The 14048-nt window shown below is 40.6% G+C and overlaps 1 protein-coding gene across 1 annotated transcript; it reads right to left on the reverse strand.

Moving 5' to 3' along the window:
- Positions 1–291: 291 nt before the first annotated feature.
- ctdspl2b (CTD (carboxy-terminal domain, RNA polymerase II, polypeptide A) small phosphatase like 2b) lies at positions 292–13909 on the reverse strand. The gene is made up of 13 exons (XM_022194771.2): positions 13662–13909; positions 9832–10022; positions 8265–8403; positions 8027–8176; positions 7496–7744; positions 7279–7375; positions 5800–5911; positions 5596–5682; positions 5206–5268; positions 5041–5120; positions 4608–4734; positions 3546–3641; positions 292–3428 (listed from the first exon to the last, which is right to left on the reverse strand). Exons 2-13 carry the CDS (start codon positions 9997–9999, stop codon positions 3363–3365), a joined length of 1434 nt encoding a protein of 477 aa, XP_022050463.1. The 5' UTR covers positions 10000–10022; positions 13662–13909; the 3' UTR covers positions 292–3362.
- Between the last annotated feature and the right edge of the window lie 139 nt (positions 13910–14048).

The raw sequence follows: 14048 nt of genomic DNA on the forward strand, positions 1-14048 counted from the left end.
AGGCTAGTCTTTTGTAAACATCTGGAAAAGGGATATAAAGTAAAATTATGGCTATTGGGATAATTGCTGTTCTTTGGCAAAGTACAAAACACAATGAATTAACATTACACAGCTCCAGCTAACAGAAAGAATGAGTACTACATTTGTACGTCTACTTTAAATAATACTACAATCACCAAGGTGAATCTATTCCTAGCATTTCACTTCATTCCTCTGTTCTCTGATTAGTCCCACATCTTCAGCATCACCTCAGACAGCGAAGGAGAATAAAAAACAAACGGGCATGCAAGATGTTTTTAACTTTAAAACTTTGTTTCAGAAATTCAATGTAACTGTATATACACTTTACAATAGCATACAGCCTGACAGATAACAAAGATGTCTTAAAACATTTTTAAATACATCTTCAGCACAAATAGCAATTCTTGCAAGTAAAATGGCTTAACGGATATTGGAAAAAAAACCCAAAACAAAATCATTAACACGACTGCTGTTTTTCTGCAGAAAAAGTGCCATGATTAAAATTTAATTCAGGACTTTCCCACAAAGCAAGCTGTATTCTCTACATGCTAAGTTTAACAGTTCAGTGACATTGCGCTAAACTAAACATACAGATATTTGTAAGAAAAAAAAACACTCCATCTGATGTAAAGTTAAATCCTCATTAATACATTTAAAAAGTAGATATGACATGCCTTTTGAAATCAAAAATACAAAAGATTTTCCTTAGTTTAAGGATTTTTTTTTTTTAAACATGAAGCTGCATGTATTGTACAACACTCAGTGTACAATAAACTGGTAATGCACATAAAGATGAGCAGGATGAAAAGTATCAAATGTCTCCCACTGATCCTTCAGAAAACAGCCACGACTGAGAATTTTACAGAATCACACAGCCCACCGAGGAGGACGAGCACACCCGGTGCTGCGTCGCACACTCGGAGTGAGGCTTGCATACTAAAAGATGGCAGTCAGGATGGGGAGAGGTCATGGAGGACAGGGAGGGGGGGGCTACCATGGTGGGACCTCAAGACATGTTCCCAAATCCCCGTGTATTGTTAATTTTGCCTTCTTTTAGACATCTGAACGGTGGGCATGAACCACCATCCCTCATCTTTTTTGTCCTAGATGAAGACAGAACATGGAATTTGGGACGACACTTGAGCCTTCACCCCATGTACAATTTACATTCATAGTCTGGACATGTGCACCCGCGACAATACGTCCGAGTAAACACCGTTGTGCCCTTGAACGATTTCGCTTGAATAAAAACAAATTCTAATTTCCGGAGAGCTACTAACTTCTGGTGAGAAAAAAGGCAAAAAGACGGGCCAGCGCTGAGAAGATGGAAACCACCGCTGAACAGAACCTGTGCTTAGCGAGCAGCAGGGATTGTTTGGGCAGAGCAGGGTTCACCTGGCGTAGTTTACACATGGGGAGGGGTACAACTCATTGGAGTCACACTACACAACACACACTGAAATAAAAAAAAAAAAACTAAAAAAAAACAGGGGAAGGTTGGGCGTCTCCATGTTTTTGTGTCTGCAGAGCTTTGAGGTCTGATTGTCTCTTTCCATCGAAACATTTTAAGGGTGAGAGCACAGGAGATGCCACAGGGAGGAACTTGTGAGGAGAGGAATCATATGGCACTGTACAGGCAACCCAAACACTCACTTTTGCTTGAACATAAAATGCACTTTCAAACAAGAACTGAAAAGAAGAGTTCAACAACGCATGCCAAATTGTCACAGAGATTCAAGTTAACTCTCGAGGGTTTGGGTGCTGACCAAAGAACAGGCATTAGAGTTTTCTCGCTTTGCCTCCTGCGTTTAGGGCCAACACAGCATTTACACTTCGGCCTGCTGTGTGTCTCACTATCAAATAAATTACGTTGAAACAACAGAGGAGGAAAATGTCAAGTTTGGCTTGAGAGTCCAGCCTGTAGTTGGGCGACAACACATTCATATAGTTACCATTCTTGAAACACGATACCTTAAACTGTGCTAAGCAAAAAGAAAAAACAAATGTGTAAAAGTACTAAGTAAAAACGGATGAAACAGACAGGTAGAGGGGCAGTCAGTGAAGCTGACAGAAACAGTATGTTGCTGGTTCCAGATATGGCTGGTACAGGGTCTGGCCATAGACTTCTACCATGGGTAGACTTCATGACACACTGGTAGAGATGTGCTACATTAGTCATAATGCTACTGATATAGCCATCGAATTACACATTACAACTAAAAGAAACAGCTCTGATTCAGCCAGAATACTTGATTAGGAGTAAGAGACAATACTGATTACACATGAATGACAAATCAAATACTATTTATAAAGAAAGGTTAATGTTGACACATCACTTTGAAAATGAATGCCCTCAAACCATTACAATATGTCAGATTTACAGGTAAGAAGATTCTGAATCCTAACATTAATTAAGGAGCCATGTTGTGTCCACAGTGAAGCCAACACATTGATTTTGTCAGAACGAGAACAAACTGTACTTAAAGTCCTGGATTTATTCTATTTCGTTTGACTATGCAGTGGACTGTCATTAATACGCTCCCATGTTTTCCTAATTGGAAAAAGGCTTACAATAAAACTTACATGACCCCTTTTAAAATATCATATCTTACAAACAGAAGTAAAACATTTTTTGAAACGCTAGCTTTTCTTTTTAAAAACAATGAAACACCAGTTTTACCAGAAAAAACTGCAACCAACAATAAAAACTTGACAGAGCTACAGAGGAATGCATATGATTTTTAAAGGCTACAGATTGTAGGTTTTTTTTTTTTGCCCAAACACCAAATCAGTGAGTGTGTGTGTGGCTAGAAGTAAACATACACACATGCACAGATTGATTTACAGGCCAGTCATTCCTGTTGAAAATGGTCTGTAGCCACAGAGTGTCGTTATTCGTCAGTGTCAACAGCGTGAGCACCAGGGGGTCGGTTTGGGTTCAGGGACTCTGCAGGGTGGAGTTCCTCTTTACCAGGTGGCATTTTCATATCCACTAAACCAGCACCAAGACTTCAGAATTTAGCGTGGAGCCAACGTCTGGCTCCACAGCTGGAGAGTCACTCAAAAAGACAAGTCTGCCTGGGCTTGTGCACAGTAAGTGTGATTTTATCTATCCATTTAAATTTTTAGAAAATTTCACCCAGAGCTTTAAAAATGTTTTTTTCTTTTGAAGTTTTTAAAAAGCAATGGTGTATTTAAAAACAAAAAAAGAAAAAAAAAAAAGGCTAAAATTTTAAAAGTAATGGCAATGTTGTAGTTTGTAATCCAAAGAGAGGCTTTTTACACGCATGTTGTTTTCAGTCTGTTCATGTTGTCCCGTTCACAGAGACCCGCGGTTGAGTTCAATCAGGAGGTAACAGGTCGTGAAGCCGGAACCTCTCCCGAACGTGCGGCCGCACATCCTCATTCTGTTCAGCAGATCGGACAGCCATGACAGGAGGAAAGTAAAGACCAGGTTAGACTACATTTACAGAAATGGTCCATCATTATTCTGCTGTTGGAACAGGAACAGTAGGACACTTTACCATCTCAACCAACTTCTCCAGGAAGGGCACCAGCTTCAGCAGCTCATTGTCATTCTTGTCCATGAACCAGCTCTCTATGGGAATCCCATTGGACAACTGTGGAGACACAAAAGAATGTTGATTGTGACATCCTTGGTATGTACAAACAGTAAACACTGAAAGAAGAACATCTCTACTAATGTTTGAAGATACTGCTGCACTTCTTTGAAATAAAGTATTAAGTTTCAGGAAAAAATAAAAAACAAGCTACACACATACATATGTACCGCGTTATCAGTGACGGAAGAGTCATCAGATGAGTAAATGTATCATTTAATCAGGAACAACCTTTGATTACTTGGCTGTAACTAGTCAGAGAGGCACAAGGACAAGTTGGAGATAAAGGAAAATATCAGGTGTTGGACTTTGTTTAGAAAAAGTCAATCTGCTCAGTTACAGACTGGGAGTTTCCCCAGTCATGCACCATGCTGATGTTGGAGCTAATTTGAAGCTTGCTGTGATTGTGAACAGTTTGTGTGAACATTGAGGAATTCAGGCACTTTAAGATGAGGCATTTTAAAAACAGGCTCTTTAACTATATGCACTTTATGACATGCTATGCCTAAAATAGTAGCACTTTAGAGTAGGTTTAACCCAGTCAGTATTAATTTGTCGTTGTCTTGGCTTTACTATATTGGTTTTTGTTTGTATCCCTGTATGTTTTGCTTATATGTGTAGGACAACCGATGGAAATTAGCCTTGTGCTAAATCTAGCGCATTTACTGCAACCTTGTGTAAATTATTATGAGACTGTATGTTCAGAAATGTGCACTGCCCCATCCAAATAAGTCAATAAACAGAATAAATAAATAAAATCACTTTAACATGTACAGACGGTCCATGGTGTTTACATCCATGCATCAGGGGACTTATTCATTTAGCTATTATTTTGAAAAAAGATCTCAGCCTCATCCTGTTGCCACAATCTCCATCTCCAGTAGAAAACTAGAGACACAGGCACAAAAAAGAACTTTGTTCTCATTTTATTCCCCACAATGTGTTTTGTTTATCTAGTCACTGTACCTGATATGCAAAGGCTTGCGGTGAATTGTCGATGATGATGGTCTTTGACAGATCTCTGCCTAAGATGTTGAGGTCCTTGATGTAGTTTCCCTGGACACAGACACAATGCTCACGAAACAACCTGTGTCTACAGTTACAGTAGGGGATGAAAGGAAAGAGGGAGGAGAAAATCAATCAAAGTTTATTTCTATAGCACTTTTCATACATAAAGTAACACAAAGTGCTTAACAAGTTAAAAACAAACATAAAAAAAGGAAAAAAATCAATCATTGACAAGGTCAGCAAAATCAATAATTCAGAAAAACCACAACGCTGCCACCTGAACAGCAGCACACGGCAACATCAATGGGGCTTTCTGGGTTCTCCTCATTCATGCATCGGCTTTCATGTTTCGTTGTGCAATGATGACCAACTGACACAAAACACATCGTACCTCACTAGCTGCTTTTTAGGGTCCAAGATGTTGAGCAGTTTGTCTGCATACACCTTTTTAGAGGCTGTAAAAAGGATGATCTAGGAAAGAAGGATGAATAAAGGTCAGTGTTTTCACACCTGATGCACTTAGATCAACTGACAGGAGTAATAAGGCTATATTTACCTCATATATTTGAGACATGCGTTCCAGAAACTCTCTAAAGAACGGCCTCAAGCGCACATACACCTGCACAAGACAACAGACCGTGGGTTAGCAAAACTTTCTAATCGACATGACAGGATGTGAAAGGACTACTGCAGATCATCACTGTGAGAGAGCAGAAGTACATCAGCTTTATAATATACATCCAAAAGCAATAACATCTCATATAATACTCGAAACAATGCTGGTGTTGGTAAATTTGTCAATCAGACAGCTGTCCAAGTGTACGAGTTGTTTGCCTTTTCAGGTACAACAGTTTCTCTATGAAGCTCTTCAGAAGTATGACTTTGCTCCCCTCTAGTGGCATTATGGATAAAAAGGAAGGAAGCAATTCTGTGAGGGAAGGAATACCTGATAAATGACATCCTGAAAGAGGACAGGGAAGGTAAGTGCTGCGTCCTCCAGCTCATTTAAACTGCAGTGGACCAACGTTTCATCCTAATCAACACAAGGAGAAAACAAGAGAATCATAAGACATGCTTCAAAGTGTAGAGACCAATAATCCAAAAAAAACCTCCTAATTAATAAAATATACTTTCTAAGTCAGTAACTGACCAGGTCTAGGACGAGAGAGAATTCAGGTGTGCTGCGTGTCTTCAATGGCAAGGCTGGCTTACGAGTGAGCTGCTCCTCTGTCAGTGGAGGGACGTGTTTGATGAAGAAGTACCTACAAATCAAAAACACCACAAATACTTTGAGCAAATTAAATTGCCAACACTCACAGTTAACAATATTCTGAGCAAAGCGGAATACTGGCAGTTTCAGCCACACTAACAGCTCATGATTAACAGATATAGCAGTTAAGACACTAGCAGGAAACCACGTTTAAAAAGTGTCCAAAAACCATTCATCCAATCAATAACATTCTGATTTTGTTCACCAAGAAATACATCTGCCATCCTTCTCATTAGGTAAATATAATCTAACAGCAGTTCAGGTAAATCAGCATCTGCTAAGAACAAGGTTGCATGAAAGTATCGACAACTGTTGCTGTTAGAAAACTCTGATATAGTTTTAAAATTTCACCCACGTCAAATTGGCCCCTTTTCGATCAGGCTGGTTAGAGTGCTACTTTGGAGCCAGTGCCTGACTTAGCACCAGTTCTTTCTGTTTCCACCAACTAAGCACCGGCACCAAAAACTGGTTCTTTTCATGCACCAATTCTTTGCTGAGCCAGAGTACATCATGGGCTGGGGGCGGGGTTACGGTGACCAACGATCAACGGCGGAAACACAGAACCACCACTTTTAAACAACCGAGCGAGTTTTGAAAACCGGTAAATATGGACGCCAGTAGTGTGATCGCGGACAGACCCAGGCAACAGCTGTGACTTCTGCCTCACAACTAACCTGAAGATTATCTATGAAGATAAACAGATATTATCATCAACCTCTTGTGTTTGTTTTAACTACGTAATGGATGCAAACGTAGTCGAAGCTAAGTAGCCAAGCTAACGTTCAGAATCAAAAGATATCTGACAAGTCCCTGTCTTCTCAAATGTAGTCACCATTGCCTGTGACTATATTGACGACAGGTAGCTACTAACAAATTGGATCGCAATGTAGGCTTGCAAAGTCAGCAACAGCACTTGCACGGTTACGATGCGCAAACGTTGTTGGACGGCTACACGTACAGTGACGTACTGACGTTTTACGGTGACACAATGGCGTGGCTGCACCTTGGTTCCTGACCAATGGAAAAGAAAACTGGCTCATAGGAGGCTCGAGATTTTAAAAAAACTGAGCACCAGCACTGAACTAGCACCTGGTTCTTTTTGGTCAAAAAGATGCAACAGTCACCTTGGATTCTGCCTGCTGTTTCTGACCAATGTCCTACTTATGTTAGGTCAAACTGGAAACCTGAACAACAGGTCAAACTGTGGGTGAGGATGCCAGGTTGGTGGTCTGGATATCATTTACCTTGACCACTAGTGTTTACTTGCAATCCGACTTCCCCAGCTTTTCACATATCTGTTCCATTTAGTGAGCTGTGGCTATAGGCTAAAGTATTTTATGCCTGTGGTGTTTTACTTACGGGTCAAAGACCTCCCAGTCTTCCTCATAGGATGCCTCTGGTGGTACTGTGGTGGGAGGAGCGTCCACATATGCCATCTCTGGACTGGAGCCTGGAGCTTGAATCACAAGAGCATTTGGAAAAAACAAGATGGAACACAGGAGCACATACGTCATTATTACATCAACACAAAACGAAAATGTTAAAGTTTCAGAAGCATGCATTCTTAGTTATCTACCTGTGAGAGGGGGGAGGTCAGCATCGGCATCAAGCTCTCCCTCCTCTGTTGTGGGAGATGCCTCGAGGATGTGGGGAGGCCGCAGAGATGGCAGCTGTGATACACTAGAGTAGAAGTTAGTGGGGGCACACATTTCCTGTGTGGACGTAGCTGTGCTGGTGGGAGTCTCCACCGCTTGCTCCATGTCCAGCTGCTTGACTATCTCCTCGGCCTCCAGTGCCTGGTCTGGAGAGTCTGAACCAGAAGAGGCTAAAATCAAACACAAAAAAGAAGTAGCAAAACACGGTTTATAAGTTCAGTAAATCTGTCACGTTTATGGTCTTAATTGCATCCAAAAACGTAAAACAAGCAGCTTCATGACATTTTGTTCCCATAAATCACAAAGAAATGCATTCTAACTTTATATGACATAAAAAATCCCCTCCGTTACGTCTGTAAAAACTGCACTTAATGAATAAAATTAAAGTAAAAGATGGTCTTGCGTTACAATTCTAGCCTCAGAACAAACGGGCTACTTTACTGTCAGCTTACCATTCTTAGCTGGTGAGAAGAAGTTGAAAACAGGAGAGAATATGGTCCCAAGAAGTGTCGTTCTGGGGGGGCTGGTGGTCACCTCAACGGCCGTCGTCTCCTCCAGACTACCATTGGGCTTCTCCTTACTCCTGTCATGATTAGTTGCCTCTGCAGAGAACATTTAACAAGTTTAAGAGAGTGTCAGCGAAAAACAGAGGCTAACAAGTCATCTTTTTATTCATTTGGTGCCACTCACGTCCATTGACGGAGCCTCTCCTGCCGACTCTGCTTATAGTCTTTCGAGGGGTGTTGGCGTTTGTGGGTGTGGAGGTGATCAGGTTGTTGTCCACATCACAGTGGAGGCGTGTCTTCTTGGCTGGGCTTTCCTGCTGCACCTGAGAAGGCGTCATACAATAAACAGTTGCAATAAATAAGCAAAAACAGCACAGCTTTAAATAACTTGTTTAAAACAATTGCTCATAAACGGTATCTGCATTTGTGTTCTCCAACCAAAGAAGATAGATACTATTAATCCTGAGGGAAATTCAAGTGTTCAGCAGCTTACACAGAACAGAAATAACAAACAGAAAAGACAGGCAGGTTAGTAACATTGAAGGATAGTATACACTTTGAAAAATCTGCTGCACAATACTATAAAAAACACTTCCAATTTTAAACTTTATAGAAATATTAAATGAAAGGTCAAACGTGTGTAAAAAAATAAATAAATAAAAAGATCTAAATTAATAGTGAAAACACTTTAAAAAAAACTCTGACATGGACGGAGCTACTAAAAAGGCCGCCACTCGCATTGATGCTGGAAGTCTGAAACAACCATGAGTGGAACATTGGGAATATTTTGCTCATTAATCCAAAATGCATCAAACTGTGAGACACATCTACAAACGGCTGATGTTAAACTTCAGTGGTTAAAGACAAGCTGCTGTTGTCAACGCCTATCAGTCATTCAATAAGATCTTAAAATGACAACACATTGGTTGTAAAAGAAATTCATAATTTAACAATATTGTCAAAAAGCGTTTTCCTGTTTATTCAACACAAAAGAACATGTGGCTGGTCTTTTATATGGCTTGTATCATAGCACAACAATTCTCCAAACACATTATGTAATCTGCACAACCTTAAAACTGATGCCATACAGCTCCACACAGCCTGCAACAACATTTTATTACACCCATCTTGAATAGAGATGCAATAAACCTACAAAACCAGCAAATAGAGACCACTGGGTGTTAACAGTCAGAAGGGCAGGAATTTAGGCATTTATTTTATCACTAAGCTCATAAAAGAGCTAAATTCATTCAGATGAAACTTTAATTCATGCATACTGCTTAATGAGAAAACACAGAAAACAGAAACTGCCACTATGTAAAACTATCAAAAAGCCCCTTCGCCTTTCCACAGGAAAAACTTGTTTTAGCCGAGCTGACTTTTCCACTTGTTACTACCTCCTGTCCCTGCACACCAACTCCGTGAGCCAGATGCTAAAATTAGACGAGAGTCCGAGTTCTCAGACAAGCTGTTGCATTCCACCAGACATTTCTTGGGAAACATGACACTCCGCACCAAGAAACACTGTATTTAACTCTGAGACCTGGAGAGCACATTGTTAAATACAGCCTTAACACTGCAAAGTGCCAAAAAGCTTTGGTTTAACACTGTTAAAGCAAACAGAGAGAAGGAAGAGGACAACCTCAACTCCAGCTACAGCATTTTCACAGTCCCTAGATGGGACGCCATGCTCTTATTTGCACTGAAGACAGTTAAAAGGCAGAGTTGATGTGATCACAAGGGGTAGTTACCTTAACAGCATTTCCTCTGATGAACTTCTTGATGGTTGAGAACAATCCCCTCCCTCCGCTGGGAGGAGTGTCCTCTTCTACTTCTGAATGTCTCCGCTTGGTTCTGGACGGGCGGCTTGCCAGAGTGGGGTTCGGTTGCTGAGACGCCTTACGCATTCTCAGCCTCATTGTTTGAGCAGTCACATGTAAGGCTGTTTGAGGAAAATCAGGCATAAGGAAAGATATAAGACAAGAGAAAAAAAAAAAGGGGAAACACACAGGACTTTACAGTCAAGGAAACAAATTCAAATACTGAACAAACAGGTTATCCTAACACTCTGTGTAACTTTTAAAACGGATAAGTCTGTGGACTGTATCTGTGTGTAGAGGAGTAATACTGGTGCATTTTGTGCCAACATCTGGATGCATTCAAGATCGCATTTCACTTACATCAGTGGATCACGACAGCCACAGCTGGCTTTACTTCTATTTGTACATTTTAAAAAAAGCATTACCCAGAACCTGACAAATACACGCACACACTCAAGCACTCCCAAACACTGGCAATTTCATGAGTGAAATGACAACAAAACACAGAACCTGAAAAAATATAGCCACTGACAAAGACAAATAAATAAATATACCTGATCAGAACGTAAGCATACCTAAAAAAAAAAAAAAGGCTCATGATCTAAAGTTGAGTACTTTAATTTGTTACCATTGTTCTTGAGAATGCACAGTCAGAACTAAAAACAATTTACAGTGAACATAAATTGTCTGTGGAGCATGCCAGCCGCTCGCGCTTACATAACTAATAAAAATGTGTCCGGACATATCCACAGCCTGTCAGGAGCCCTCAACACACACCAGCGCCTTCTCATTACATACTGTACATCTCACATACTATAAATGTTCTTCACCACATCTGCTTTACATTTACAAAAGGGGTGTATCCACGAACACACCAGAAGTGTATGTGCCGTTGCCCAATCCCACGCACAGGAAAAGAAACACACACACACACCAGCAGTGTCAGAGTACATGGTAAAATTAAAGTTACAGGCTTGCAGGAAAAGTGGGACAAGCCTGAAAGCTGCAACTGCTCAGAGGATCAAATAACTTAACAGATGTACACAGTGGAATCACATCAGTGTAAATGTACTAGATAAGGATGGATGCAGTCGGTGATTTATCAAAGCATTCAAAAAAGCCCTCAAATCTTTTTTTTTTTTAATTTGTGTGCTTTCAAAAAATGTCATAAAGGAGAACATCTATGAAGAGCGATTTTATAATACAACTTGAAGGGAAGGTTGTAATCCAATTCCACAAGACTCAATATTGAAGATTCTCTGATCACACTGAAAAACAAACAGCTCACGTACTTCTGAGACTTGAAACAAATGTGATTAGGTAAGAGTCTGCTGATGTGCTTTGATCCATGTGAAATTTCTGTATAGAAAACAACTACTTTCTTAACAATGAATGCATAAAATCATTTAGCAGTTATTCTTGATTAGCTATATGTCTATAAGCATTAAAAAAGTTCTTAAACACCCACTGAACAACTCTTGTATATTGTGTTTTCTTATCTTTAGCACTTCAGCGTAGGAGATGACCTCTCAAAACCACTGGCCCCTTTGCATACGACTAAAACTATTTGGATATCATGGCACTAACAAAATCCTTAGAAATCAATTATGCTTAACATGTCTGTATAAAGTAGGTCTGGGAAGATTATATGATTTGTTAAACTATTAAAGAGAAGAAAGAAGTTTGACTGCAATCCTGAATTGTCTCAAACTACTTCAACCACTGCACTGTTGTTTTTCCATTTCTATTAGATTATGCAATGATAACAGAAAACACTTCAGCTAAACACAGTAGATTGGCTTAACAGGAGAAATGCTTTTCAAAGCCTTGCAGTAAATATCTTGGGGAAGCTTGTTTTGTTGTTGTTGTTGTTGAGATGATCAGAGGTAACATTGATATTAGAATCAACAGCATTAAGAGTTGTTCATCCCAATACCCCACTGATTGTCTGAATCAGCTTGCCGATGTTGTCATTGTGCAATTTTAGAATAAATATTCTCATATTTCTGACACTTTTCTATGCTCTCATTCCGTCCTGTAATGTTAGGAGTGAGAACTGACAGATGCTGCTTAATGGCATTCAGTCTCATTCTCTACTGCACGGGATTTCTCCTGTAACGCGGTTAACTAAAGGTCTATTTTATCTGGATGTTTTTCATAGAGAATGCATTACACAATGTGTATAATTTATACTTTGTTGCTATATCATATGTCGCGTCTTTCTTTCCTTGGTCGTACGCATTGCACGTCAGTATGTACAACACATCGTTTTTTCTAAATGAAAATAAAAATAAAATGCCCGTTCTGACTACTGTATTATCAAAACCCGCCAAACCTCGACTGACAGCAACACTATAGCTGGTAAACATCGACGTTTCTAGGCAATCAGCCACTAACCAAGGATCATGCACATAGCTAGGTACGAGCAAGTGAGCGGGAAATAAGAACATGCATGCAACCGAGACTGTATGAGCAAGCTAGCAAACGCTAACAGCGGAGAAACGAGTGAGGCCCCTCCGACAGCCCGTCCGCTGCAAAATTTACCCCGAGGCTAAGGATAGCTAAGTCGCTTATCAAGTTATCGGAGCATAATTCAGAATCGACGGTAAATAAATAACATTGGGGTAGGTTGCACATATGTTCCAGGTGTCCCAATCATGCGTAAAGAAACGTTTTTAGAAGTGGCACTAAATAGTGTTGATTTCCAAGCTTTGCAGCTAATCGAGCAGCTAGCTCGGTTAAGCTACCCAACTACACCGAGTACAACAGGTCGTGCACTACTGTTTATGACGGCGTGCAACACAACTTTGCTTTAGTGCAGATTCTTTTCACACAACCAATTTTTACAAGTTGCAAAGTGACGGTAAATTGTTAACATGACCTGACACTGCAGTTCGCTAAGGGTAACGTTAGCATTTCAACAAGCCAAGCCCAAACCGGCTAACTTACCGTTAGCAATCCGGTGCGGCATCGTAAGTTTAGTGAAATCACGTTAAAATGACAAGTTGGCCAAAGCAAGGACCTTAATTATCTCGCTGGAGTGAAGCGTGGTGAGTGATTTGACCCGACTGTTACCCTGCATTATAAACAACGTTAGTGTTTGCGTTATCTGACTGAAAAACTCGTCAAATATCGTTAATCAAAACAGCCAAAACAGTACGCTATCAAAATTATCTGCTAATCCAGTCAACGTTATCTCTAGCTAACTATACGCTTGATGTGATCCATCAGCTGAGGTACGTGAGCATGTCAAACTCAGCACCCTTTAAAATGATATTAAATGGAAAACACGGTACTACCGTGCTAATGTGAGCCTAGCAAACTTCAGCTGTGGAATGCCAAATTTGGACGAAGCAAGCTACCAGACTTAACCTGGCGATACTTTACGTGAACTGTCCATTGATTTAATAAATGCGTAAACGGTTATAGTTTGTATGTTGAACGTCCTAGCAAGCGTTTATTAAACTGTTTTGCACAACGTGTAGATGAAACCTTAAATTAAAATAAAATCTCGAGGCCGACCAGGAATTAGCCTGGTCCGCGGTAGGCCGTGTTTTAGCTGCCCTTAGCTATGTACCTTAGCCTAGCAGCGCTAGGTTAGCGTTGACCCTACCTAGCCTACTTGAAAACTGCTCCGGGCTAACAGATGTGCATAGGCAGGGAAGGAAAATATTTATCCAGTCGTTAGCCAACATTACATAAACGCAAACCCCCGAAAAGAAAAACGCACGGACAGGGTTTGGTTAACGTAGCCGACTTACTTTAGAGTGATCCGCAGCGTCTGAACACAACGACTCAGGTCCGATTAACCATCACAACAGAGGCACTGGTTGTTTTCGTGATCCGGTCCGACTTTTTCTGTATATCTACTCAAGGGCCGTCTTCGAAATGACACACCGTTGTGTTACCAGGCGCCATTTCCCGCCTCTGCTCGGTCTCTCCGAGGCAGATACCCGTATGGGACACAGACACACCCCCTTACCTCTCAAAAACACCAGCCAGTCTGCCGCGAACAACACTGCCTCCCCTCACCTCTTTCTTCTGCCCGCGTTCATAAAGGTAGAGAGCTGTGCGTCTTAATGGCTCCTCATATACAAGCTAACAATAAATAACTGGATATTGTGATGACCTATTCTTGCTGTATATGT

Source organism: Acanthochromis polyacanthus, chromosome 2 (assembly GCF_021347895.1).
Source record: "Acanthochromis polyacanthus isolate Apoly-LR-REF ecotype Palm Island chromosome 2, KAUST_Apoly_ChrSc, whole genome shotgun sequence".
Classification (NCBI taxonomy): domain Eukaryota; kingdom Metazoa; phylum Chordata; class Actinopteri; family Pomacentridae; genus Acanthochromis; species Acanthochromis polyacanthus.

Coding starts and splice junctions, on each gene's coding strand:
- ctdspl2b (XM_022194771.2), bottom strand. CDS start 9,999: ATGAGGCTGAGAATGCGTAAGGCGTCTCAGCAACCGAACCCCACTCTG. Junction 7,745..8,026: donor CTTCTCACCAGCTAAGAATG/GTAAGCTGACAG, acceptor GTTTGATTTTAG/CCTCTTCTGGTTCAGACTCT. Junction 5,121..5,205: donor GCATGTCTCAAATATATGAG/GTAAATATAGCC, acceptor CTTCTTTCCTAG/ATCATCCTTTTTACAGCCTC.